The 16,549-nt window shown below is 63.7% G+C and overlaps 2 protein-coding genes across 4 annotated transcripts; one reads left to right on the top strand and one right to left on the bottom strand.

Annotated features, from left to right (window-relative positions):
* Positions 1–275: 275 nt before the first annotated feature.
* Positions 276–3,926, top strand: DBP (D-box binding PAR bZIP transcription factor). 3 transcript variants are annotated; one of them, XM_065570866.1, is made up of 3 exons: positions 276–581; positions 1,170–1,390; positions 1,695–3,926. In XM_065570866.1, the coding sequence occupies exons 2-3, from the start codon at positions 1,235–1,237 to the stop codon at positions 1,908–1,910; spliced, it is 372 nt and encodes a 123-aa protein (XP_065426938.1). In that variant the 5' UTR covers positions 276–581; positions 1,170–1,234; the 3' UTR covers positions 1,911–3,926. The 3 variants fall into 3 exon arrangements, with proteins under 3 accessions (XP_065426938.1, XP_065426937.1, XP_065426936.1); XM_065570865.1 differs by having other exon boundaries at positions 420–540; XM_065570864.1 differs by lacking the exon at positions 276–581 and adding an exon at positions 609–940.
* A 1,200-nt stretch (positions 3,927–5,126) lies between these two features.
* SPHK2 (sphingosine kinase 2) lies at positions 5,127–14,394 on the bottom strand. Its single transcript, XM_024112495.3, has 5 exons — positions 13,160–14,394; positions 8,717–8,866; positions 8,408–8,502; positions 8,048–8,163; positions 5,127–7,660 (listed from the first exon to the last, which is right to left on the bottom strand). Exons 1-5 carry the CDS (start codon positions 13,257–13,259, stop codon positions 6,685–6,687), a joined length of 1,437 nt encoding a protein of 478 aa, XP_023968263.2. The 5' UTR covers positions 13,260–14,394; the 3' UTR covers positions 5,127–6,684.
* Between the last annotated feature and the right edge of the window lie 2,155 nt (positions 14,395–16,549).

The following is a 16,549-nucleotide window of genomic DNA, read 5'->3' as shown; positions in this document are numbered from 1 at the left end:
CCCCCCGCGGCACCCTGCTCGATCCCCGCCCCCCCGCCCTGAAACCTCCTCCCCCCAGCCTTGCTCCTCCCCCAGCCTTGCAACCTGCCCCCCCCTCGCTCCCTGCTTCTCCCACCCTCCAACCTCTGCTCCAGCCCTCTCCCTGCCCCCCCCGCCCTGCCTCCCCCTCACGCTCAGTTCAGGCCCCCTCCCTGGCCCTGCAACACCTCCCCCACATGCTTTCTTGTCCCCCCTCTGCCCTCCAAACCACTGTGACCCTGTGCTCTGCTGCCCAGAGCCCCCACCCCTATCCCTGACCCTCACACCCTGTCCTGCACCCACTCCCTACATCTCCCTGCCCCCCACCCACCTGGCACCCTGCCTCCTGCCTGTTTCCCCTCCCCCATCCACCCTGTGCCTCCGCTTCTCAGCCTGCACCCTGCCTGCAGCCCCCACCCTGTGTGCACCCTACACCTGCTGTGCACAACCCCCCCTCTCCCAATTTGGAAAGGAATACCAACCCCCTCCCCCCACACAAGCACACACAGATACAGGGACCAGGTCTGGGAGCCAGGACTCCTGGGTTCTCTCCCTGGCTCTGGGTGGGGAGCTGGGTCTAGTGGTCAGAGCGGGGGCGGGGTGTGGGGGGCTGGGAGCCAGGACTCCTGGGTTCTATTTCCTGCTTTGTGACTTTGTCCAAGTCCCTTCCCCTCGCTGTGCCTCAGTTTCCTCCCAGGGGAACTGCCCCGGCAGGTGTTTGTGGGGCCCAGGGGGATGCCGGGATCTCGCCCAGCCAGGCTGCCCGGTGCCTGGCTGATCCCTGGGAGCATTGAGGTCCCGCTGGCTGTAAACCCGCCTCTAATCCCCTCCTGGCACCACAGCTCCCCGAAGGCTGGCGGTGCCCCCACAGCTGCCCCATGCCTGATCCCTGCAGAGCTTCTGCTAAGCAGGGTCACAGCGGGTCAGGGCTTGGATGAGGGACCGGCCTAGGAAATACCAATTGCTCAGCAGGGGGCGCTCTCCCCCAGCAGTCAGCACTGGCCCCATTACCCCAGGGTGGCGCTGTGCTGTGGGGAGGGGGGGCTAGGCAGGGGGAGCAGCTGGATGGCTCAGTGCTGCCATCTGGTGGCGTGAAGTGGGAATGCCCCTTGCTCTGACCTTTTCCTGTTCCCCCCCCTCCCGCCCCCCAGGTCCAGTGACCCCCGCCTCCCGGAATACACCCAGCCCAGTGGACCCCGAGGCGGTGGAGGTGCTGATGAACTTTGACCCTGACCCCGCGGACCTGGCGCTATCCAGCGTCCCGGGCCACGAGACCTTTGACCCCCGGAAGCACCGGTTCTCGGATGAGGAGCTCAAACCGCAGCCAATCATGAAAAAGGCGCGGAAAATCCAAGTGCCGGATGAGCAAAAGGTGAGTCCCAACCCCGGGAGGGGGGTGTGTGTGTGACATGGGGCCTCTCCCCTCTAGGGGGCGCTGGCTCCCATCCAGCCCCAGGGCAGGGACTGGTTGGCTCAGGGGGGTGGGGAATGGGGCACGGGACCATTCCCTTCTAGGGGGCGCCGGCTCCCATCCGGCCCGAGGGCAGGGACTGGTTGGCTCAAGGGGGTGGGGAATGGGGCACGGGGCCTTTCCCCTCTAGGGGGCACCGGCTCCTCTCAAGTCTCTTTCTCATTCGTTTTCTCTCCCTCTGCCCCATGGATTCTCCCCCCCCCAGGATGAGAAGTACTGGAACCGGCGCTACAAGAACAACGAGGCGGCCAAGCGCTCACGGGACGCCCGGCGGCTCAAGGAGAACCAGATCACGGTGCGGGCCGCCTTCCTGGAGAAGGAGAATGCCGTCCTGCGGCAGGAGGTGGCCAGCATCCGTCAGGAGCTCTCCCGCTACCGCACCATCCTCACCAAGTACGAGTCTCAGCACGGCGCCTTGTAGGACGCCGGACGCCTGCACCGCTACACACCCCGCCCCCCCGCGGACGGCGGGGGGGGCTGCTTCCCCGCAGCCAGGGGGCGCCCTCTTTCCCCCTTCCCCCGCTCCTGGGCTCCCCCCCTGCGGGGGCACCTGGGCTCTAGCTGGCTCCAGCGGATGGAGGTGACAGTCCAGGACCAGGAACAAGGAGAGACATTGGCTTGGAACTGGACCCTGCTCCCCCTTCCCGGGTGGAAGTGGGGAGCCAGGCTGACTCTTTCCCGGGGTGCGGGCCGGAGTGGGGGGGGGTCTGAACTGGTGATGCGGCCCCCCCCCCAGCCCTGCAGCAGGACTAAGCGGGGGTTTGGGTGGGCGTGCACACATACGCCCCGCCCCACTGAATGGAAGAGGTGGGTGGGAGCCACAGAGCCAATCGGTGGCAGGGTTATCTGATGGAGGGAGGGGCTGGGAGCCAGGACTCCTGGGTTCTCTCCCCCACTCTGGGAGGGGAGTGGGGTCTAGTAGGTTAGAGCAGAGGGGGCTGGGAGCCAGGACTCCTGGGTTCTCTCCCTGGCTCTGGGAGGGAAGTGGGGGCTAGTGATTAGAGAAGGGGGCTCTGGCCTCCCAGAGCTGAGGGTAGAACCCAGGAGTCCTGACTCCCAACCCCCCTGCTGGAAAAGAGACCAAGGGCTGTTACTTTGCCAGCTCTTGTGCATCACCTGCTGGCGGTGAGTTGTAATAGACACCTGTGGCTTCTATCAGTCACAGCCAGGGACTGGGTGAGGGGGCTGGGCTGGGTTTGGCACAGTCCTACGGTGCCCCAGGGCCTGGGGGTCCTTCACCCTGTTGCCCCCCACTCCCCCTCCCTTCTTCTTGCTTCAAACTGCTTCTCAACCATCAGATTTCAGAGCAAGGCCAGTAACGTTGCTGGGGGGTTGGAATCTCAGGACTCCTGGGTTCTCTCCCCAGCTGTGGGAGGGGAGTGGGGTCAAGTGGTTAGAGTGGGGAGGGGGAAGACCTCTGACCTCCTAGGGAAGGGATAGAAACCAGGAGTCCTGACTCCCAGCTCTCCACTGTTCAAACTACCGGACCCCACTCCCCGCCCAGAGCCGGGGATAGAACCCAGGAGTCCTGGCTCCCAGTCCTTATCCTTTAACCCTTTGCACTCTGACCACTTTTGACGCGCCGGTGTTGCTGGCAGGGGGGGCGCGCGGCGCGTCCCCGCCGGAACACTCCACGGGTTTGCACAGGGGCTCAGAGCAGGGTGGTGGGGGGAGGGGAGAGTTCTTCTTAAGTATTATTATTATTATTCTAATGATTCGCTCTATATTTTGTTAAGTGCGGCCGGGCTGTCCGGCCCCCGCCCCTTCCGCTCCATCTAGCCGGTTAGGATTTTCCAGGGGTTTTCTGTCGTTTCGGGTGTTTTTACGAAGCCGGGGCCCCAGGCGCCGCCCCACGGACCCCAGGCGTTTACCGGCGCGCCAGATCCTCGCCCGCGGGCTGCTTTTCTTGGGGAGCGGGCGAGGCCGCGCGACGGAGCTAGACCATTTTGGGGAGAAGACAGCGACCCGGCCCAGCCGGCTCCGCCCGTGGCAGCAGGGCTGGACAGACGGACGGACAAGACAAAGGCAGCGCGTGGATCTATTTTTTCAGGGGGGGGGACAGACAGACACACACGGCCACTGCAGCTCAGTTGGGGCGGAATAACTATTCCAGAGCAGCGCGGGATCTGCGTGGGGCGGGGACAGCCGCCCGGCCGCAGCGATCCCAGGCCGGCGCAGGATCGGACGACGGTGTTTTATATTTTTATGGAGGGGAAGGAGACTTATTTCATACAGAAAGAAAAAAAATATATAAGGGGGAGGGTCCGAGGTCCGGGGCTCGGTTGTCAATGCCTGGTCGAGGGGAGGTTCTTGGTTTATTTTGTTTCCTTTCCGAATGCTCACCGAGGAATGCAGAAGGGCGGCCGGCCGCTTCCGCCGGCTGGTGCCAATTGTACCAGGGCAATAAAAGAGCTGAGAAAGCGATGAACAGAGAGAACGGTGGTGGGAGTGTTTTTTGAATAGGGGGTGGGAGGGTGCACCCCAGCTGGAGGGGGTCGGGGGGGGGTGTATATCTGCCTGCTGGGGGGAGGGTGTATGATGTGTTTGTGGCAGGGGTGGGTTGGGGGAGGATCAGTCCCTGGGTTTAACACCCCGCCCCTGCCTCGTGGGGATGGGTCGCCAGTGGGTTTTATTACCACGGGCCCTAATATATATCAGCACAGTTGTGTGTTACAGCAGCACACAGACACCCCAGCTGGCTTGGGGGCCAGGGCGGAGCTCCCCAGTCCCCACCTGGGGGCCAGCACCTGCTAGAGGGGAAAAGGCCCTGGGCCCCATTCCCCACCCCCAGCCAGCCAGTCCCTGCCCTGGGGCCGGAGCAGGGCCAGTGCCCCCTAGAGGGGAAAGGCCCCAGGCCCCATTCCCCACCCCCTGAGCCAGCCAGTCCCTGCCCTGGGGCCAGACCAGGGCCAGCGCCCCCTAGAGGGGAAAGACACCATTCCCCAGTAGGTGATGGGGCCTTGTTTATTTTCACCTGACACTTGTGGTGTGCTGCCCACTCGTGGTCAAACCCAGCAATGCACCTTCATTTCACCTCCAGCTTTGCAATGCACAAAGGTCCCCCCCTTCAACTAATGGGGGCTCCAGAGCACTGGACTCCCAACCTCCCAGTTTGTCCAATGCGCCTCCCTCCCGACCTGCAGCCCCCGGCTAGCCCAGTCCTAGGTTCCCCCCCAGCTCTACCGGTGCGCCTCCCTCCTGACCTGCAGCCCCCTGCTAGCCCAGTCCTAGGTCCCCCCCCAGCTCTACCGGTGCCCCTCCCTCCCGACCTGCAGCCCCCTGCTAGCCCAGTCCTAGGTCCCCCCCCCAGCTCTACCGGTGCCCCTCCCTCCCAACCTGCAGCCCCCTGCTAGCCCAGTCCTAGGTTCCCCCCCAGCTCTGCCAGTGCCCCTCACTCCCGACCCGCAGCCCCTGCCAGCCCAGCCCTGGGCTCCCTCCCAGCTCTGCCACGTGCCCCTCATTCCTGACCTGCAGCCCCCTGTTAGCCCAGTCCTAGGTTCCCCCCCAGCTCTGCCACTGCCCCTCACAGCCCATTAGCTCGGCCTTGGGCTCCCCCCCACCAGCTCTGCCGGTGCCCCTCACTCCCGACCCGCAGCCCCTGCTTGCTCAGCCCAGCAACTGAATGAAGGGCGCGGGCCAGAGGCCTCATGCTCTTTATTGCATAGGTCTAAATCACTTCGACACACGGACGAGACGTAAGAAAAGCGAGGGCGGCCGCGGCACACGCGGGGTTAACACAGAGGGCCTGATGCCAGCACCCCCCCTTAGCAAGGCACCTGGGGGGGGGGGGGAAATGAGAAACTGCCTCCCTCTGCATTGTGGGGGAAGTCAGAGCTGCTCCTCCCCGTGCATTGCTGGACAGCAGGGTAAATGGGTTCACGGAGCTGATGGGGGAAAAGGTCAGATACTGGGCTAGATGGGCCGGTGGGGCTGAGCAGGCCCGGGAGGGACAGGGCCGGGGGGGGCTGATCAATTTCAGCTCATTCTAGTTTCTTGCTCACATTAAAGTTATTTTTTTTTGCGGGGGGGAGGAGGCTGTTAGTAGCAGCAACTAGTAGGACACACAGGACAGACAGACATTGTCGTCCCCCCACAGCACACGACGCTGGCCGTCCCCACTCACACAACACAGAGGTTTTAGTGCAAAGAAATCTCCAGCCTGCATCCTTTGCCAGGCCCTGCCCCTTCCCACCGGGCTCTGGTGCACCTGGCACACGGCCATCGGAGGGGGGCCAGCCTGCCAGCCTCTGGGACAGAGGGAAACTGAGGCACATACTTGCCCACCACTAGGCTCCACTCCCCTCCCAGAGTCAGGAAAAGACCCCAGGAGTCCTGGCTCCCACCCCCCACTAGACCCCACTCCCCTCCAAAAATTTACCTGCGGCTCATGTAGGGGAGCGGGGTCTAGTGGTTAGAGCGGGGGTGGGGTGGGGTCTGGGAGCCAGGACTCCTGGTTCTAGCCTGGCTCCGGGGGGAGGGGGCACTAGTGGTTAGAGCAGGGGCGGGCAGCCAGAATGACCGCACCGCAGAGATCAGCAACTGGTCTGCAAAGCCACTTCCCCACCACCAGCCCTGGGAGCGGCTTGCCTGCAGCCCTGCCTCCAGCCCCTAGGGGGAGACAAGGCTGCACACCTGGCATGCATGCAAGGGCAGCTCCCCAGCAGGCCCCTAGGGGGAGACATGGGGTACGGCAGCGCCTGCTTGGACGCCTGCCAACCCCTCCCACTCCCCACAGTGGCCGGAGGCACCAGCCCCGTGGCTCCCCCCATGGGCAAAGCCTCCCCCCTAGTGGCAGGCAATGGGAACGGGCCTGGTTCCGACTCCCTAGCGCCCCCTGGACGCGGGATGGGGTAGAGGTGAAAAAGGGCCCCACGTCGCACCTCACGTAGCCCATCCCCCCTTTCCTTTCTCGCCTGTGACCCCCACATAGTGGGAAACACCCCCTCCCCTCCCACAGGGGGTCACGCCCCTGTGTTACATTCACGCAGTGGGTGATGCCAGGATCAAAGCAATAAATAGACAGCTTTAGGCAGGAGCCGGGCAGGGGCAGGGGCAGCACGGCTTGGTCCCCACTGCGCCCCCTGCCGCCAGGAGGGAGGGCAGCACGTCCCCTTCCAGCCGTTTCTGGCTACCCCCTGAAACAAGCCGGCCGGAGAGGGGACTGGGGCCCTTCGCTCCGCGCCCAGCCGGGGGCATCAGCCGGTGGCGATCTTGAAGCGGTTGACGCCGGTGATAAGTCTGGCGAGGGCCCGGTGCACCTGGCCCTGGATGGGGCCGTATTCCACCCGCTCACCGTCCACGGTCAGGATGCCCTTGCGGGTGAGGGGCTCCAGGCGGAAGGCCCGGACGGGCACGTGGACGAGATGGGGGCACTCCTGCTCGAAGTGGCTGCCCTTCTCCATGGCCAAGAAGAGGCGGACCAGGGCGGCGCGGGAGATGCCGGCTTTGATGAAGCAGAGGTGGATGAGCCCGTCGTCGAAGCGGGCGAAGGGGGCGGCGAAGAGGTCGGCCCCCAGGTGGCTCTGGTAGATGGCCAGCACCAGCACAAAGTCGTCCTCCACCGTCACCCAGGAGCCGGGCACCGGCTGCCCCAGTGGCACCAACAGCTCGTCCGGAGGGCCGCCCACCTGGGCCTCACCCGCCCCGCCGGCCGGCAGCTCCCTCAGCCTGGGTTCGAAGGAGAAGCTGGGCGGGGGCAGGACGGAGGCGGAGGAGGGGGGCGGGGAGCCGGGCGAGGGGCAGGGCGCGGGAGCCGGCTCAGCCCCCCGGAAGGCGTGGCGCTCCTCACACAGCCCCATGTCGGACAGGGCGCGGTGCAAGGGCAGGCGCTGCAGGGGCAGGCGGCCGTTGGGGGCCACGGTGATGCTGCGGGAGATGGGCCGGTGGGCGGTGGCGTCGGCGGCGGGCAGGTAGGAGAGGCGCCCGCGGTAGGTGTGCATGGAGGCCAGGCGCACCAGAGTGCCCAGCGTGAAGCGGGCGGCGCCCATGTGCCGGTACTTCTCGCTCTCGATGTCCACGTCCGAGACGAAGCCCCAGGCCACGCTGAGGCAGGAGAAGCAGCGGGCGCCCGAGGCCGTGGTGACGGCCACCAGGTCCAGCGGGGCCACAGCCGCATGGCACAGCAGCAGGGCGCAGTTCAGCAGCAGCTCCAGGCCCAGCACCTGCTCCAGCCTGCTGGGGGGCAGGATTGGGGTGAGCCGACCGGCCGGGGGGTGCAGCCCCCTGGCAAACCACCCCCCACCCCGCTGCCCCTTGCTGCAGGGGGAGCTGCTCGCCCCAGCTCCCAGGGGGACACATGGGGAGAGCAGGTTGGGCAGGAGGTGCGGGATAGGGGAGGGCCTCCCCCCACCCTCCACAACCCCCATTTGCTCCCCATGCACCCGCCCAGCCCCAACTCCCCTTCCTGAGCCGGGTATAGAACCCGGAAGTCCTGACTCTCAGGCCCTGCCCCCCCGACCACTAGACCCCCTTCCCTTCTCAGAGCCAGAGAGAGAACCCAGGCATCCGGGCTCCCAGGCCCCCCGTCCCCCCACACACACCCACTAGCGCTGCCCTTACCCGGCATTACAGTTGATGGCTCCGGCCAAGGCGTTCCCCGAACCACTCGGTAAAATCCCAACCGGCATCTTGATCGCCTGCTCCCAGTCGGGGCGCTCCATCAGCCCGTTGAGAACCTGCCCGGCACAAAGGTGAACCGCTGTGGGATCTAGTGGTTAGAGTAGGCGGGGCTGGGAGCCAGGACTCCTGGGTTTTCTCCACAGCTCTGGGAAGGGAGTGGAGGCTAGTGGTGAGAGCAGGGGGGGCCTGGGAGTCAGGACTCCTGGGTTCTTTCCCTGGCTCCGTGAGGGGAGCAGGGTCAGACCTACAGCAGGGGAGGGTGCCAGGGACGTTATGGCTGGGGAAGGGGTGGGGCATTACCTCATATAGGAGCCCATCCCCCGAGATGGCGACGATCCCATCCCATTCTGCCAGGTTGATGCCCTTCACCAGCTCCCGGGCGTGGTTTGGCCTCTCTGGGAGCAGGAGGAAAGAGACGGGGTATCAGACAGCCCATCGCCCTGCCCCCTGCCCCCCAGGCCCTCCCCCCCCCCACCCCTCGCCCTGCCCCCCTGCCCCCCAGCCCGCAGGCCCCTCGCCCTGCCCCCCAGCCCCTTCCCCCTCCTCCCCAGCCCATCGCCCTGCCCCACAGGCCCTTCTCTCTCCCGCCCGCCCCCGGTCCCCTGTCACCTGTCTGGATCAAGTTGAAGCTGATGTCCGCCTCCGTGATCATGGGCAGCACGTGGGTCTGGCACCACTGGAGGGCCAGGCCCCTGCCCCCAAACGGGTTCAGCAGCAGCAGCAGCCGGCGTGGGCGTGGCAGGAGGCTGGGAGCGATGTCTGAAAGGAGAGTGGGGAGAGCAGGTCAGGGGAACCCTGCCTGGCGCGGAGATGCAGCTGCCTCTGGGGTGAGGCGCGGGGGCTGGGTATACAGGGAGCCCTTGCCCAGTGCTGAGACGTGGCCCCTCTGGGGCTGGGGGCCGGTTACGCAGGGACCCCTCGCCCGGCACTGAGACGCGGCTGCCTCTGGGGTGGGGCGCGGGGAGTACAGGAATTGTAATGGAATGCTGAACTGTTGAGCCACCAGATCCCCGTGGGCACCACACACCTCGCTGGAGCTAATCTCAGCCGTCCCTGCCCTTCCCCCCGGCAGCACATTAAAGGCTGATGGAAGGCCCAGCCGGGCGAGGGAAGCCCTGTACTCCGGCCAGATCTGATACAGACGCCTGCCGTGTTAGCAGCCCCGCCGCTTCCTGTACACAAGGTGCACGCTCCGGGCTGCCAAGAGCGAGCCAGAGGGAAGACATGGAAGCACCAAATGCTGCAACCAGGAAGCATAAAAAAACCCCAACATATACCCCCCCCCCCCCCCGCAGGCTCCAATCACCCGGTCTCGCCTCAAAGCCCCTGAATCGCTCAGCTTCGCTAGCCCACCCATTGGCAAAGAGCTCCCCAAGGAGAGGGACAATCTGCAGGGTGCTCCTTCAGTTCCGCTCCGAGCAAAACGGGTACATGCTTTCACTTCCCGAAGCCTGTCGCTAGGCTGACAAGACCAGGCTGCTGCCAATTTTTGGTGCCTGCTTTATACTGCGGAGAACCGTGGCTTATGGAACAGCAGGTGTCCAGCAGAGAGCTCAAGGAACAGGGGGAAAAGGCTGCCGGTTTCAGAAGAGCTCAGCACGCATTGGCTGGCAACACGAAAACACCAGAGCCAGGCTGGGCGTTGGGTGCACGGATAAAAACCTTGCAGGGCAGTTGCAATTAAAGCCAGACTTAACCCTGTTCAAACAGCAAGCCCCAGCAATGCGGAGGGCAGCTGGCCAAACCTGAAAAACCAGAAACCAGCTTAGAAGTGTTTGGACACGGTAGGAGGACAACAAGCTGTTGCCATGAAACCTCGGAGGCAAGGAGCGAGATCTCCCAGGCGAAAGGGTCAAACTCCAAACACCAAAGCCTGACAGCCTAAATGCACAAGTTGGGGAACATTCGTATCCCAAGAGACGACGCACGCCCAGCCGAAGGTGCACGCTTTCATAAATGCATGAAGTATGGACATTTTGCAGCAGTTTGCCGCACCCACGCGGTCTGAGCGGGGACTCGTATTCCAGACAATCCAGATGAGAAGTTGTTCTGGGACCGATCACGTGTGATGCCAAAGAGCCTGCCTGAAGAGCGAAAGTGAATATTTGTGGCAAGACTTGACAACTGGCCCAGGAGCAGAGGTCTCCATCGCGTCCGACGGGATTTACAATCGCCTTCGACCCCAACCAGAGTCGAGGTCACCTCATGCAGCCATGACTTGCCCTGGAGGCCAGCCCAGGCCGGCTCATCGCAGAAATGACTTACAGAGACAACGGCTTTGTGTTCAGAGCGCATGGGATCAAAGACCAACGACCTTCTCGGCCACCGCGTGGCAGCCATGATGGAAGAATTCGACGGAGGATTTGATCTTGGACGTTGGAAAGGAGATCCAGTAGAAAACAACAGGCCACGATTCACCGCCGCGGGATTTCAGTCATTCTGATCGCAAGCAAATGGAGACGCTGAGGAAATCAGAGAGCCAAGAAAAATCCCACAGCAGGGAAGAGCCATCCTTCGCTCTTCCGAGTTACAGATAGACACCGATAGCAGCTCCTGGCCATAGTCCTGCACAGCTCCGGATGGCACGACAGCTCAGCGCTCCCGATCCGGCTTCGGAAAAGAATCTATGGAGAGATTCCAAGCCTAGAACCAGGCGATCACGTTCGCGACCGAGGGGACGGAGAAAAAGGATGGTGAACTCCAGCTGTCGAGCGCCCTGATCGCACGGGATTGACACGTCTCCGGTCCGTTCTTCGGGAGGAACGAGCCAGAGAGCAAACCCCCCCCGCAGGTGGCGGATGCAGAGCGAGGCACCAACCGCTGAAGGATGCCAGGCCGACCACAGCCAGGCGGTGCAGCGAACGGCCAGCCAGGCGGCCAAGCTGCGACACAGTCGGGTCATGTAATGAGGAACCCAGGACAATATTAGACTGATCCGCCCTGAGCTTCTGAGCCAGCGTGACAGTGGCAGGACGGTGGGACGTGGGGGCTGGTTATACATGGACTCCTCGCCTGGCATGGAGGCATAGGAAGAGGGCCCTTTACTGAGCCCCCCACCCCACTCCAGGCTGCATAGCGCCCCCCTAGGGCCCAGCACAGACTGCCAGGGGAGAGCACCCTGCCCGACAGGGTGAGGGAAGTAGATAAGTGAGCCCGGAGGATGTGCGGGGAGGAAAGATTAACCCAGCACCACCACCACACACTGCAGAAGGAATGCTGGGGCACGCAAACACTCATCCATTTCCTAGTGCCTGCCCACTGGGGCCTGGGAGCCAGGACTCTTGGGTTCTCTCCCTGGCTCTGGGAGGGGAGTGGGGTATAGTGGTTACAGCAGGGAACCAGGACTCCTGGGTTCTATCCCCAGCTCTGGGAGGGGAGCAGGGTCTAGTGGTTAGAGCGGGAGGAGGGGGGGGCTGGGAGCCAGGACTCCTGGGTTCTAACCCTGGCTCTGGGAGGGGAGTGGGGTATAGTGGTTACAGCAGGGAACCAGGACTCCTGGGTTCTATCCCAGCTCTGGGAGGGGAGCAGGGTCTAGTGGTTAGAGCGGGAGCCAGGACTCCTGGGTTCTAACCCTGGCTCTGGGAGGGTAGCAGGGTCTAGTGGTTAGAGCGGGAGCCAGGACTCCTGGGTTCTAACCCTGGCTCTGGGAGGGTAGCAGGGTCTAGTGGTTAGAGCGGGAGCCAGGACTCCTGGGTTCTAACCCTGGCTCTGGGAGGGGCATGGAATCAAGTGGTTGGAGGGGGGTGGATGCTCCTCACTCCAAGTCAAAAGTTCCCCGGTTATCGTACCAGGCGGAGACGGGTGCACTTTACACCCAGGGCTGATAGTGGGGCAGGTTCTGCAGGGTCCCCAGCCCAGAGAGGCAGCGCTGATACCCCCCCCCCCAATACACCCTCTGCCCAGCGTGCTCCACTCATGCACCTCCACTGCACCCATGCACACCCCTGCCAGAGCCCCCCCACCCTGTCCCTAGGCACCCCCTGGAGCCAACCCCCATGCCACCATGGCATCTGCCCCCCAGCCAGCCCCGCCTTCAGCACCCCCCATCCCTCAGCAGGTGCAGAGAGGTGGGGAGCCAGTGCTAAAGGCAACTCCCAGTCCCTCCAGGAGGGATCCTGCCCCCCCCCCAGGGTTTGGGAGGCTCCTTGAGAGGCCCTGATGTGGGAGGGGTTAGACCAAGTGTGTGGGGGGGAGAGATGGGGCCCCCAAGGGAAGCCTAGGGGATGGAGGACAAGGAATCCGACAGCCCCACCTTCAAGACAATCCATTGACCTTTGGCCACGCTGTGGAAGACAAAGGAGCCCAGCCCAGGACAAGGAAAGGACGGGGCCGCACCCGGCCTGCAAGTTCCCTGAACTGAGGCGTTGCCATCCGGGCCCCAAGCATGCCAGGCACCACCCGGGTACTGGTTCCCCAGCCCCACCTGCGGGCACACACAATCCAGATAGCCTGCCTCCCAGCTGCCCCATACTCTAGGGGCTGGACCCCTCTCCCAGGACCGGGGAGAGAACCCAGGCATCCGGGCCCCCATCCTGTGCCTGTAAAACCCACCAAGGGCGGTTCAGCATGGCAGGCGAAGCTAGAGGGGGCAGGGGGTCCCCTCTTCACCGGGTCTGGTTTTGGGGCTCTCCAGCAGCAGAGATCACGGAGCCATCGCTGGCTGCAACCCCCTGTCCCGGGCACACATTCAGGGCCGGGGCAGTGAAACGTCTGAGGGGGGCTGACGTCCCACCTCCAGGTGGAACCATCTCTGGGTCTCCACAACAGCATCTGTTTTATTATTGTTACGGTGGGTCGAACCGGACAGAACTTAGTCTCGGGTTCTGGGAGCCAGGACTCCTGGGTTCCATCCCCTGCTCTGGGAGGGGAGTGGGGTCTAGTGGTTAGAGGTGGGGGCTGCTGGGAGCCAGGACTCCTGGGTTCTATTTCTAGCTCTGAAAGTGCGGTCTAGCGGGTGAGGGCGATAGGGGTGGGGGCTGGGAGCCAGGACTCCTGGGTTCTCACCCCAGTTCCGAGAAGGGAGCAGGGCAGATGGCACAGCGACGGCCTTACCTGTGTCACTGGAGATGGGGATACCCAGCACCAGGCACTTGATGGCAGCCGCCCCATTTCTCCGCCACCGCTTGGTTCTTCTCGTAGTCGTCGGCCCCATCCACCTGGAAGGTCCGTGCCGCTCTCTGCCGCCCGCGCCCCGACCCCACCGCCACCTTCCTCTTCTTCAGCGGGTAGGCGTAGACCGAGAAATACGCCGCCCGGTCGGCTGGCGCCCGGCTGCGCAGTGTGTGGCAGCCCACCACCTCGGCCAGGGGGCACCACGGTTCGCTGGTCCGTCTCCGGCTTGGGCACCAGCCGCTGGATGTGCAGCGCCGTCTGGGTCAGGCTGAGGGCGTAGCGGGAGCCCTTGGATGGGTAAGCCCCAAACTCCCCCGTGAAGCAGCGTCTCTGCACCCTCGCCGTACGGGCCCAGGACGAGGCTCATCTTCCCGGCGGTGCCGTGGCCCACCCAGCCTTCCCCAGCAGGCTCAAGCCGCACCTCAGGTGGGTCCTTCCAGCCCCATCCACTCTCCCCCAGTTCCCCACCCCACCCCGCCCAAACCGCCACTAGGATATGGCCCGCTCCTGGGCAGGGGGGTGGATCAGCACCGGGCCGGCGGGCCAGGGAACAACTAACCCCGCTAGGAGAAGTGTCCAGACCCAACCCCCAAGTCTGTTCTGCTGCCTCTGGCCCACCCAGACTCCGGTGAGATCGTCACACCCCAAGATGCCCCATCCCGGAGGGGAGCGCCCCAGGGCAGGAATCTTGGGGAATCTCAAGCAGCCGAGGAATGAGAACCGGCCTGACTAAGCGGCTCAGCAGGGGGATGGGCCCCGCAGGGATCCAGAAGCCGGCTTTAGCCTTTCCCCTCCCGAGGGGCCCAGCGGGGAGGGGGGAGCTGAGTTGGGTCCAGCCCTCTCCCCCCTCCCCGATGTCTGCCTTTGCTTGGCGGGGGGTGGGGTGCCCGGCTAGGCAGGAGGGAGCCAGGAGCCGCTAGGATTTTTAAAGACACTTAGAAAGTTTCTTTCCACCACCCCCCTCCCACCGGCCCGCAATGGGGCCCGGGGAAACGGGGGGGTTGGAACCGATCCAGACCCCCCCAGCTAGGGACGCAGGCGGGGAGCAGCCTGGCCCCGCGCTCTAGGGCAGGGGGGCTGGGAAATGGGCCCCCCCCACAGGGCTGACACCTGCCACCATCACCTGCCCCCGGCAGCAGGTGCTTCCCCTCGCCCCCCCTCTTCGTCCCTCGCCCCCCTTCCCTCTGGCCCCCCTGCCCCTGGACCTGCTTCCCTCCCTCCCTCCAGGAAGTGCTTCCAGCAGGCGCTAGCCGGCCCCATAAATGGGGAGGAGTGGCTGGCTCCAGCCAATCACAGAGCTGCCCTTCCAGTCTCACCAATCAGGGCGCTCGACTCCCACCCCCACCTCCACTCCTACTCCCGGACCAGGCGGCGGCCACCTTTGTGGTGGGCAGCACCAGCCCCGCCGGCTTCGCCCTCCTTCCGAAAGCCCCTGTGGCGGCCATCTTTGTTGTGGGCGGAAAGGTCTGGCTCCACCCTCCTCCCTGCGATTCAATGGGATGTGGCGGCCCTTTTGAGTGTGGGCAAGGGAGATAGTTTCCTCCCTAAAAGAACAGGAGTACTTGTGGCACCTTAGAGACTAACAAATTTATTAGAGCATAAGCTTTCGTGGACTACAGCCCACTTACCGACGCAGTGGGGCGGCCATCTTTGTTCTGGGAACTAGGCCCTGCCTTTATTCCCAGCCCTCCCATAGAAATCAAATGGGCATTACAGCCATCTTGGATGTGGGCAAAGAAAATTGCTTCTCCCTCCATAACAGCTAATGCAGATGGCGGCCATATTTAGTAGGGGATATGCAGAGCTGGACTCCCATTGTGCTAGGAGCTGCACATCAGTTATTAGGGGTATTACGGTAGCACCTAGGAGCTCCAATCACGGCCCAGGACCACATTGCGCTAGGAGCTGTACATTATTATTTCTACCAGGTTAGGGTTACCATATTTTAATTTTTAAAAAGGAGGACACTCCATGGGGCCTTGGCCCCGCCCCAACTCCGCCCCCAGCCCCCCCAACTCTGCCCCCTCCCCTGAACGCTCCGCCCCCTGCTCCTCCCCTTCCCCTGCTTCCCGCGAATCAAATGTTCGCGGGAAGCCTGAAACAGGGAGGCAGCAGGTAAGCTGGGGCTGGGGCGGGGTGCAGCGCGGCCCAGTCCAGGCCCCCTGGCCGAGTGGCTCCCTCCGGTGGCCGGCTGGCCGGCCCAGGCCAAGAGGCTCTGGCCCTGGCGTCTCCCGCCCGGCTTGGGCCCTGGGGCGCTGGCCCCCGCCCAATTGCCTGCACCCCCGGCCGAGCACCGCGCCAGCCCCCCGGCCAAATGCCCGCGCCCCTGCCCCCGCCCCCGCCTCCGGCCGAGCACCACGCCCCCGGCCCCGGCCCCGGCCAAGCACCGCACAAGCCCTGGCCCCCAGCCAAGTGCCCGCACCGCCGGCCCCGGCCCCGGCTGAGCACCGCGCCCTCGGCCGAGCACCGCAACCCCAGCCCCGGCCGAGCACCGCGCCGGCCCCGGCCCCCAGCCAAGTGCCCGCACTGCCGGCCCCGGCTCCGGCCGAGCACCACACCCCCGACCCCGGCCGAGCACCGCGCCGGCCCCCGGCTAAGTGCTCGCGCCCCCGGCCCCGGCTCCAGCCGAGCACCGCGCCGGCCCCCGGCCACACACCCACCGCCCCAGCCCTTGCCGAGCACCGCGCCGGCCCCCGGCCCCGCACCGCCGGGCCCTCCCTCCCTATTTTCCCGGACATGTCTGGCTTTTTGGGATTTTCCCCCTGACAGGGATTTGAGGCCCAAAAAGCCGGACATGTCCGGGAAAATCCAGACATATGGTAACCCTATACCAGGTGTTAATACGGTGCCGCCCAAGAGCTCACAATCTAAGCACCCACAGTGGTTTAAGTTTATTATAAGTAACAAATTAATAAATTAATAAATAATAATTTGTAATAAAAAACAACAAATTATTTGCATTGTGCTAATACTTAAAGGCATCAATCAGACTCTATGTATTATTTTTAATAATGAGACACACACTATTATTCTAGTCTATTCCTCCCATATTGGTATATAGATTTTTTGTCCCATCTGTGTGGTAACCAATTCTTCCCCTCCTCTTACCCCCCAAGATTAAAATGTACAAGTAATTGTGTATTAATGGCAACCAGAGAGACCTGAAAATGAACGGATGGAAGAAGTTTTCCATTGGAAAATGAATATCTGGTAACATCAAAACGCAGGCATGTGTCAATGTCTTGTAAACGTTCTGCAGAAAACGTTTCCTTTCAATACGGGCCAAAGGTTTCCTTTCGGCCGCTTCCTTTGGACTTTGATGTTCTCCGT

Source organism: Chrysemys picta, chromosome 17 (assembly GCF_011386835.1).
Source record: "Chrysemys picta bellii isolate R12L10 chromosome 17, ASM1138683v2, whole genome shotgun sequence".
Lineage (NCBI taxonomy): Eukaryota > Metazoa > Chordata > Testudines > Emydidae > Chrysemys > Chrysemys picta.
The sequence above is the reverse complement of the archived record's forward strand: the minus strand, read 5'-3'. Positions and strand labels throughout refer to the sequence as shown.